Genomic DNA, 11,099 nt, shown 5'->3' with positions numbered 1-11,099 from the left:
CCTAATCAGAATCAACAAAACAATCCTGCCAAATACAAAACTAACGAGATCGCATAAGCCTAACTAGGTACATTGAGCTAAACTAGAGGCTAGGGAGGGGTGAGGGAGAGGTGCAGCCTGAAGAGATGAGTCTTTAGTCTGCGCTTGAAGGTAGTCAGATTCTCTGCTGTTCTGACCGCCACGGGAAGGTCATTCCACCAGCGAGGGGCCAGGACAGACAGCAGACGCGAACAGGAAGTACAGACACGAAGAGGGGGAGGTGCCAAGCGTCCAGAGGTGGCAGAACGGAGAGGTCTGGCTGGTGTGTAGGGTCTGATGATCCTCTGGATGTATCCTGGTGCTGACCCCTTAGCTGCCTGGTATGCAAGAACCAAAGTCTTAAATTTGATGCGAGCCATAACAGGCAGTCAGTGGAGGTCAGTGAGCAGGGAAGGGGGGTGACATGGGAATGTCTGGGGAGGTTGTAGACCAGACGCGCTGCAGCATTCTGGATGAGCTGCAGGGGTCTGATGGCGGATGCTGGCAGACCAGCCAGCAGCGAGTTGCAGTAGTCCAGGCGGGACAGGACCATCTCTTGAACACAGTCTCCCCATTTTAGGTGAGCAAAACTAATGGGACAGTTGGATGTTCTTGGCCAGCTGTGTGTGTTTGCATCATTAGTTCAGGCACAAGAAAGCTAACCAAAGGTGTACAGTTGATTCTAGGTGTGGAATTTGCATTTGTAGTCTGTTGCTGTTTCTCAACATGAGGACCAAATGAGTGTCAGTTTCAGTATAGCAGGCCATCATGAACCTGAAAAATCCAAATAAATAGACTAGAGACATAGCCAAAAAACTGGATGTGTCAAAATGAAGGAATGAATAAATCAATTAATTTGTATAGCACTTTTCTATATACTCCAAGTGCTTTACAGTGTTGAGGGGGATCTCACCTTACCCTCCACCAATTTGTAGCACCCACCTGGGTGATGCACGGCAGCCATTTTGGGCCAGAACGCTCACCACACATCAATTAAGGTGGAGAGAGAAAGAACAATTTTTAGCCAATTAAAATCAACTGTCTGATACTTTGCTAGGAACCAAGAATGCACTGGTAAGCTCAGCAGTAGCAAACAACCTGTTAGACCACGGAAGACTGTAGTGGATGACCAAAGAATACATTCAGTTGTGAAGAAAAACCCATTTTCAGGTGTCAAACAGACCAAGAACACTGACCAGGATGTAGACATAGATGTGTCAAAGAATGCCATAAACAGAAGACTAGACCAGCATAACCTCAGAGGGTTCACCGTAAAGTGCAAACCACTGGAAAGCTGCAAAAACAGAGTGGCAAGGTTAGTCTGCTAAAAAAAAAAAAAAAAAAAAAAGTACATACAAAAAAAATTACCTTTGAGTTCTCTCTCATGGACAGATGAGATGAGTATTAATCTGCACCAGAGTGATGCAAAGGGAAAATAGTATGGTAGGAAAAGAAAGGCACTGCTCATGATCCAAAGAACCCCCTCGTGGTGGAGGTAGTGTTATTGCTTGGGCATGTATAGCTGCCACTGGAACTGGCACGCTTGTGTTCGTTAATCATATGACTTCTGACAGCAGCAGCAGCAGAATGAAACCTAAATGTAAAGAAACGTTTAAAATGCTCAGACCCAACCAAATGCCTCAAAACTCATTGGAAGGGGTGTAGCCTACAATCCAGAAAACCTCAAAATATTAAATTCAACTGGACGCAAGCAGATCGATAATACGGTAGGGTCGATTTACTGATCTCTCATTGGTTATTAGCACAGATGGTTTCTCGTTTCTTACTGGCCACTGTATTTGTCTCTCCCAACCTGGCGATCCCGCACAATGATGTCACCGTTGTCATTCGCCATTTTGGAAAAGAATAGAAATATTATAGAGGCGAACTGGGCGCAGGAGAGTGGGGTGATTACGTAAAAGCCCCCTTTTTCAGACGAGAAAAAGGCGCGTTACTATTTTGTATTGTGCTAACATGTCGTCAGAAAACCAAGAGTCGGAGGCTCATCTGGAGTCTGGCGAGGAAAAACAGGCAAGTTATATTTGATGATTTTGTGGATGATGTGTAGAAATTGTATCAACCTGCTAACTTTGTTGCATTCGCTGTATTGGTTTATGCTTTAAGTATATAAGTATGGCTAAGCGTTGGTCTCACAAGGTACCTAGCTAACCGCCCGCACAAACGCAAAAACGAATTGCAGGAATATTTAAAAATGCAGCCTACAATTTTCGAATGTCGTGTTCGACGTTTTGATCGTAAGGGATCTACAAGGAAGTCCCGCCTTCTGCACGGGTTATCCCAACTTTGATAGGTGTGTGGGTCCAGCAATCCAACAAACCCCTCTACCCCATTGGTCAATATTGTTTTCTGACTCCAAAGTGCTTTCCGGTTTTGGTTGTTAAAAATATTGTAGTTTGCTAACTTGCTAGCTATAATCGTCTGTTGTAGCGTTAAATGATAAAAAATCAGAAGCTGGTAGTTGGTAAAGCTAATGCCAAATGTTAATATTGTTTTAGCATGAGCTAATTGCCTACGTACTCAATAAAACAGTGCACCAAGCTTCAGCGCAGAATCCAGCAGCTAGCTGGTTATACCAACTCGTTTGCACACTGACTGTATTAACTAAGCCAATGTTACTGTCTTTAAAGCTGCGGTTTCATTGAATAGTACTTCGTAGTGCAAGCTGTATTGCCGAAGTTGCGTCTGCTGTACAGGTACCGCAGCCATATAGCGTCACTGGAAATACGGTTTTAGCTGTCAGACATTACAACACAGACTCCAGCCGATATTACGCGAGAGGCGCAACATGTACACCTAGACATGTAGCTTTCTATCCTGGGTGATGATTGGATATACAGCCTTGTTAAATTGTGATTTCTAAGCTATAGCTGCTATGAAATGATATTCTTTCAGGGCTCACCTTTCTGTCTGTCCTCATGAGGGTACTCATTTAAGCATCCTTGATGACCAATTAGGTACCTTTCTGGACCCCCTTCCTTGCAAGGTCATATTTTTACATTAGCAGTTAGCCTGGTAGGTGACCCATAATGATTGTATTCGTTCATGTCAGGCTTTTTTCGCAATAACTATGAAACGATAACGTTAAAGGTGCTCTTGGCACGACGCCGTGATTGCTCGGGATCTGGTGCAGTTTTTACTGTATGTAGAGAAAAAAATGAGTCATACCCTATGCTTTTTATTTTTCCGGTTTCTGCTAGAGGTGACGGAGTCCACTGGTCCGGGATTCACAGAACCACGTGGATTTCTATATAATCGATCTCAGCGAGCGGGTTTAGTGCAGTCATTTGGCTGAGTCGGCTCAATGTCGTCATTTCCCCGTCGTTGTGGTTCAATACAGCAGCTAATATTTATTTATTTTATTTTTTACAACGCCACCAAACCTGGGAAGCTCCTGTGGTGGATTATTAAGGGGTGTTTTACTTTAGGATGCTGAATCTTTTTCTCTTCTCAGCTCCTGTTGTTCGCTTTGGTTAAAAAATAAAGATTAGGACCAGGAAGTCATCAGTAGACTGCATTTTGCACCTGTGTTGGGGGTGGGGGGGTGATTGGCTGTGAGTCTCAGCGATTATTCAGGCATCGGAGGGCTTTGTGAAGGTTACCTGGATCAATGGCGCTGGCCTGGTCTGGTCAGGACGGGCCGAGGCAGGTGCTGTCAGAGCTGAATACTGATGTCTGAGTGGATTACCTTAATGGGCAAGGACACACTGAGCTGTCAGTCACTGGTATGAACCAATAACAAGAAATTTCACCCCACATGAAGAATGTGACTCTGCTTATATAGCTCCACCCACTTTGTGGGTTCATGAAGCCCTACTGTCCCAATGCCACGTGGGTATTGTGGGCACAGGGTGTTACAGCGGCCATGACAGTGTCCCCTGGCTCCAGTCATTCCAGCGCTTGGAATATATTAACCCGTGGGAAAAACTGGTATATATAAAATAAACCGTGCAGGTCACGTGATGCCACTGACAGTTATATGGCTAAAATATTACACTATGAAGACAATGACAGTGGAAATGAAGGGCAATGTTCATGCATAGTTGTATAGCAATTAATAATTAGCCCACGTTTTTGGCTTAGGCCTACATTCACAGTAGGTGGTGGCTAGTGTGCTTGGCCAAACTGCGCACCCCTGTTAGGAACTTGAGCCTTCGCTGAGATAATGTTCAATTGTGTGCTGCGGAGAAGGGACCTGGTGCTCATTTGTGTGTTGCAATGGTGGTTTACCAGATCACCTGCCCCTTTCCGTCATTTGGCTCTCCGCGGGAGCAAAAGCGGGCGGAGTCCGTCGGGGTTCATCGCGAGCGTTTCGCTAAAAGCGCGCGCTCGGTCGGTTTCGGGACGAGAGCGGCGCGTCTACGGCGTCCGGGTCGGCTTTGAGCTCGCGCTTCGTTCTTAAATCGGAATGGGCCGTCCGGCGGCGGGAGCCTCCTCCTCCTCCGCGCCCACATCCTGTCAACAGCGTACCGCAGGAGGAGCGCCGCTACCAAGGAAAGACAAACGCGCAGCCCAGAGTTTATTCTCGGCTTATTAAACGACTTCCTGTTTCAGAGGGAAAAAAAGTGACCTGATGTCCTTTCTCGTGAGCTGCGTTTGGGTTCAGATAGCAGAGAATCCCTGCCCCCCCCCCCCTCCCCCCCAGGGTCCCAGAATTGCTTGATTCGTAGCGCTGAGGCCTGGTCTGTGGGAACCCAAGGACCGTCTCATGTGGCGAAGCCGCACGTGTGCCAGAAACGTTCCGGAATGTTCCAGAACGCCTTCCTGTGGTTTGAGATTCTAGAATGGCCGTACACTTCAGTGCGCCTGAGCTACCTTTGCACTTGGGGAAGAGGGAAAGAAAAAGGAGAAGTTAAACAACAACAAAAGTCTTTCGTCAGCAGTTCACATCTACTCCCCCTCTCCTGTCCCTGGGGGAAATTTTTTCCTTGGCAAAGCGTCAAATATTTCTGCTCAGAGATAATTTATTAAGTGACTGAGGTGCGGTTGTGTAAGCGGGGTGTGTACGAATTCTCCAGGCTCATCAAATTTTTTTATAAAAATTTTTTTTTTTTTGCTGCACCGTGCTTCCAGTGAGTAAGAATTGTGTACGAACTGCACAGCCCCACTCATTGCAGATTGTAGAATTTGCTCAAATCCCATTTACTGTCTGTTTTCAGTCTCCATACCAGGCAAAGACTTATGAGCTCTGGAGACTCCTGCACCTCATCCAATCAGATAGCTTGATCTGTGGGAAGCTGGTGGGCTGTAATTCCTGAGAGGCTCTTCAGACCTGCTCTCGTCTCTGAGCTTTGTGCTCTTATAGTGCAGCGCGGAGCCTGCGTCTGGATTTTGGGTCAGAGGTAAAGGAGGATAAAGCACACATGCGCTCTCAGCCTCTCACCTGCCGGCTCCTGCATGATGGACATGTATAGGCAGATCAATCCCCTCTGGTTGGGGTGAGTCAGTCATAAGGCACGTTGTTGTGCCATGCCAGGATCTCCCTCTCCCTCTCTCTCTCTCTCTCTGTGTGCTCCTTGGCAAAAACGTTAGCATAGAGCCCTGCATTAGCCTACATTACAGGCATTTAACAGACGCTCTTATCCAGTGCAACTTGCACAACTTTTAACACAGCATTTACACTGCATCCATTTGCGCAGCTGGATATTAACTGAAGCAATGCAGGTTAAGTACTGCGGTCAGTGGTACAAGAGCAGGGGCCGGGCCTGAGAGTCGAACCTGCAGCCTTTGGGTTGCGGAGGTGGAATAGCCAGAGTCTTTTGTTGCTGTGCTTTGTAAAAACACGAGCCTCACTCATTATTCCAGGAAGTATTTAATCACGGGAGCGAAACTGACTCTTCGGGTCGAAACGGTGACCGTAGCATGACTGTATGATACGGATGACATTGCCTGCAACCTGAGAAGGGTTCGGCGATTCAAATGCACGGCGATTTGGTGCAACTCGATAAAAACCGGGAATGTGCTGCGGTCGGCCTTCACGACCGTGCCGCGTGCCGAACGGTGGCGAACGGGAGCAACGAGGGTCATTCGCGACGGACGTCGCATTCTCCTTCGTTTTTAAAAAATTAATTTGGTTCATTTAGTTTATGACCTAATTAACAGCAAGCAGATTTTTTCTGAAGGTCTCGCTCAAGATTAATGAAAAACACATGAAAATGAAATGGCAAACCCTTTACTTTTTATTGTTTTGTTAAAAAATAGGCCTTGTGTGTCCATACTGCTTTTGCTGTGATTGAAACATTAGCACCTGAATGTTTTTAAGGCAAAAAAAAGTATGTGTCCATACTGCTTTTGCTGTGATTGAAACATTAGCACCTGAATGTTTTTAAGGCAAAAATGAAGTTAATACTGATTGAATCCAGGCTAATGCTGAACGAGTCCATGAATCCTGACTAATGTTAAGGGATGATGCATATTGAATCCAGACTAATGTTCAGGACTAATGCGTGTTGAATCCAGGCTAATGTTCAGGACTAATGCGTGTTGAATCCAGACTACTGTTCAGGACTAATGCGGATTGAATCCAGGCTAATGTTCAGGACTAATGTGGACTGAATCCAGGCTAATGTTCAGGACTAATGTGGACTGAATCCAGGCTAATGTTCAGGACTAATGTGGACTGAATCCAGGCTAATGTTCAGGACTAATGTGGACTGAATCCAGGCTAATGTTCAGGACTAATGTGGACTGAATCCAGGCTAATGTTCAGGACTAATGTGGACTGAATCCAGGCTAATGTTCAGGACTAATGTGGACTGAATCCAGGCTAATGTTCAGGACTAATGTGGACTGAATCCAGGCTAATGTTCAGGATGAATGCTGATTGAATCCAGACTCCTGTCCCATTTTCTTGCCCTAATCAGTCCTCTCTTTGGGGAGCAGCAGCAGTGTGTGGGTTCAAGCCCTTTTTCTGCATGACTGTCGGGATTCCACGTTCCCTTGATTAAATCAGATTTGTGAAAACACGGGGCTTGTTCAGAGTTGAAAAGTCAAGACTTTTTTTTTTTCCTGCAGCAAGACTCTTTCTGCTGAGATTGATATGGAATGTGTTCACACACCCCAGCTCGTTAAAAACACTGCGAGTTCAGACACGTCATATTTTTTTCTCTGCTCGGGGATCCACAGGAGAAGAATGCGATGCAAGGAATCGAAAGCGTTCGATATCAAGAAGGATCAGGACGTGATTGAAAAGTTAGCAAAACAGACACAAGCTACCGGGTCACCGAGAAGGACAGGGCGTTGTATCGTACTGAAAGCCACCACAGGAAATAGCCTAAAGCTAACGCAGTCCTAGTTCGGTTATTGTTTTCTTAACTTACCACTGATTTGATTATTAGTTATTAGCCCAATTTAAACTCCGGCTCATAGAGTTACTAAAGGAGACGAAGTTAAGTGAAGTTAAGCTACAGTAACATTCACTCAGTCAGTTGAGAATTCTTAAGATTTATATCTCATTGTGATGTCATAATTTAGGATACGGACATTCCAAACGATGTCCATTGGCCATCTGTTTGTTTTATTTGAGCTTCTGTGTATCAGATAGGCATTACATTACATTACAGGCATTTAGCAGACGCTCTTATCCGGAGCGACTTACACAACTTTTACATAGCATTTTACATTGTATCCATTTATACAGCTGGATATATACTGAAGCAATTCCGGTTAAGTACCTTGCTCAAGGGTATAACGGCAGTGTCCTTACCCGGGAATCGAACCTGCAACCTTTTGGTTACAAGCCCAGTTCCTTACCCACTGTGCTTTTTTCTCGTTTTTTTTTTCTCTCCACCCTCTTCGTTCAGGACTCTCAGGAGAAGGACTCTAACCCACTGAAGTCGGAGGAGGCCAAGCTGAAAGCCAAGTACCCCAACTTGGGACAGAAGCCCGGGGGGTCAGACTTCCTGATGAAGAGGCTACAGAAAGGGGTATGTGGAGAGCCAGCATGGGGGACCGAGGTTCCATCGACCTCATTCAGTTGTGGAGCTAGAGTGAGCTGTCAATCTTTGGCTTGTTTGAAGCGATCATAAGATCTGTCTCTTCACAATGATTGGTTGAGTTCTGTGGGCCACTGATACGGCGTGGTAGCTCCGCCCATTTTTGTGTTTCATGGCGCCACGTTCTCTCATCAGTAGGTGCACAGCACCTGGGTTTGTCCCACGATGAGTAGCCGAAATGGTGAGAGAGCGCCACGTGTGCACCCCTGTCCCACTCACATAGCAACCCCCTGACTCTCTCTCTTTCTCTCCTTCTCTCTCTCTCTCTCTCTCTCTCCTTCCTTCCCTATCTCTCTCTCTCTCTCTCTCATACCCCTCAGCAAAAGTACTTTGACTCAGGCGACTACAACATGGCCAAGGCCAAGATGAAGAAGCAGCTGCCGTCGGCCGCCCCGGACAAGAACCTGGTGACGGGCGACCACATCCCCACGCCGCAGGACCTGCCACAGAGGAAGTCCTCGCTGGTCACCAGCAAGCTGGCGGGCTAGGGGGAGCCGCCCGACCATCGCCTAGCAACGACCCCACACCCCACACTCCACCCCCCCGCCCAAATCTACTCCTTCCCGCCCTGTTCTCCCCACCCCCCGCCCCATCATTTCCGCCAGGCTGCGCTTAGACATCCCGCTTCATTTTGGGGTTTTTTTTATTTTTATTTTTTTTATTATTGTGCAGCTCGCTCTCCAGACACCCAGCATTGGAGGTGGTGCTATAATGTACCAGTTCTGGAAAGTCTTGAAGGAGGGGGGGAATAGTCTTCCTCGTTGGTGACAGTTGGGTGAACTGGGGGTGCTCTATTTGACGGTTAGGGACGTATAATCACTGGATCGCTTGGGGAGGAAACCCAGCTTTTTGATGACCGCCATTTACAAGCCAAAGATTAGAGCAAGGGCAACAAAGAAATTCAAAAATTTGAATAATAATAATAATAATTACAGTCCTTATTTGTCATGTTCAGGACTAAATGATTCAGATACTTCAACAGTCGCACCTCTCTCTTTGGGGGGTTTGCCCAAGGAGTCCATCTCGATTTGGGTCGTTGACAAGCTTTATTTTCTGTTTTGAGCAAGGTGCATGCTTGCAGTTACTGTGTTTTTTCCAGATGTAGTGGGCTGTAGTTAGCGGCTCTAAAAAGGCACTTAATTTCTCCTGGTATCCTTCCACCTTAGTTTTTACCTGGTGGGCCCATCAGCCCCGCCCCTGTCCCCCTCATCCCAAGCCGGCCCCCCCATCCCGAGCCTGCCCCCCCCCCCCACGTACACCTGTACCCAACATCGCTGCATATGAGAAAACAAACAAAACAAAAAAAACTGCAATGACAAAACAGAACTGTATCTTGCCGTTATCTTATTGGCTGGGACAAAGTGGCATTCATTCTTATTAGTGCTTATATTATTGCTATGGGTAAACTGGGGATCCTTTTTTTGTTCTTTTTTTTTTGATGTCGGTTGTTACCAGAAACCGGTAGAGATGGCAACACTTGAGCGATGGAAGCACATCACGTGTAATCGCCGTGGTTACGCAGGGGAACGGGAGCAGCGGAACCTCCCCAGGTGTGTTGAGCGAGTGGAAGCCCAGACGGGCTGTTTGGTCTGCGTGCTCTCTGTCGTTTGGTCTGTGTGAAGCCTCCCACTTTCCGACTCGCATTTATGTTTTTGTTCTGAAAGGCCACGTAGACGTAACACTCCAGGGCCGTCAGGACGGGAGAAACTTGTGTGAATGAGGTGACATACGAGTGGGGAGGGGAGTGCTTTTGAGGGGGGGTAGATTTTTTTTTTTTTTTTTAAACTGCCTGTCTCATTTGCAGTTCCGTTCAATAGATCAAATGTCTCTGGCAAGTCACGCAGAGGGTCCTGTGTGTGTGTGTGTGTGTGTGTGTGAGAGTGAGAGTGTGAACTGACATAATTTGTGCTCTTTGCTGTTGTATTTTTTTTACGAGGCCAGCATTGTAGAACAATCCTGTGCGGAATTGTCAGAAATCTTCCCGGTCTCTCAGTTGGGTGTGCCGGTTCAGCCAAAAGGAAATGGGTGGTCCAGGAACCTGTTTGGGGGCCTGTGGCTCACCCTGGCCCCCTGGCCTCTGCTCAGATTCATGAGCGGGATCAGGCCGCTGCAAATGCTGTAGAATTAACTGTTAGGTAACGGCGTTCCGTGTGATCCCTTAATCCCCTCCTGTGTGCCATTTGCGCGCGCGTGCAGTAGGTGGCGCTGTGACGCTGGTTCTCGAGCTCGCCCGGGGAAAAGAAACGTAAGAACGCAGGAGTCCGATTGAGGACAGCGGGATGTTTTTGCAAGAAGAAGAAGAAAAAAAAACAAGATGGTGGTAGACCTTGCTAATCTGGGTCAGGTTTTAGGGCGAGTAGGAGAGTGGATGTGACTGGTGTTGTGGATGTGACTGGTGTTACGGATGTGGTGCGTTACTGATGTGACTGGTGTTACAGATGTGACTGCAGTTACGTACGTGGTGCGTTACTGATGTGACTGCCGTTACAGATGTGACTGCAGTTACGTACGTGGTGCGTTACTGATGTGACTGCCGTTACAGATGTGACTGGTATTACGGATGTGACGCGTTACTGATGTGACTGCCGTTACAGATGTGACTGGTATTACGGATGTGATGCGTTACTGATGTGACTGCCATTGCAGATGTGACTGTTGTTACAGATGTGACTGGTATTACGGATGTGACGCGTTACTGATGTGACTGCCGTTACAGATGTGACTGGTATTACGGATGTGACGCGTTACTGATGTGACTGCCGTACGATGTGACGGCGTTCGGATTGACGTCAAGGCTAACTGCGCCTAGCAGCCGCCGCTCGCTCCTCCAAGACAGCTAATGGGCTAATGTCAGCGGCCTTATGCGCCAGGGGCAAAGCCTCAGCTGGGTAATCCCCGCTCCCTATCTGGCTTTCTGGTGGCCGAGCTAATCTCGTAATGAGCCGAGTTCTTCCTGAGTTGTGTTGGGTCGGGTCGGGTCTGGTCAGGTCAGCGTACGTGGAAAGGGCGCACCTCCCACTTAGTTTCTAATTTAGTCCAAATGGTCAATGAAAAGCCACAGTTTGGGGG

At 47.2% G+C, this 11,099-nt stretch overlaps 1 protein-coding gene across 1 annotated transcript; it reads left to right on the top strand.

Annotated features, from left to right (window-relative positions):
• Positions 1–1,865: 1,865 nt before the first annotated feature.
• On the top strand, positions 1,866–10,343 carry LOC135260215 (alpha-endosulfine-like). Its single transcript, XM_064345437.1, has 3 exons — positions 1,866–2,049; positions 7,839–7,961; positions 8,351–10,343. The coding sequence occupies exons 1-3, from the start codon at positions 1,993–1,995 to the stop codon at positions 8,516–8,518; spliced, it is 348 nt and encodes a 115-aa protein (XP_064201507.1). The 5' UTR covers positions 1,866–1,992; the 3' UTR covers positions 8,519–10,343.
• The last annotated feature ends 756 nt before the right edge of the window (positions 10,344–11,099 follow it).

The sequence above is a fragment of the Anguilla rostrata genome, chromosome 8 (assembly GCF_018555375.3).
Source record: "Anguilla rostrata isolate EN2019 chromosome 8, ASM1855537v3, whole genome shotgun sequence".
In the NCBI taxonomy this organism is placed as follows: domain Eukaryota; kingdom Metazoa; phylum Chordata; class Actinopteri; order Anguilliformes; family Anguillidae; genus Anguilla; species Anguilla rostrata.
Note: the sequence above shows the minus strand (reverse complement) of the source record. Positions and strands in the feature narration are given on the sequence as shown.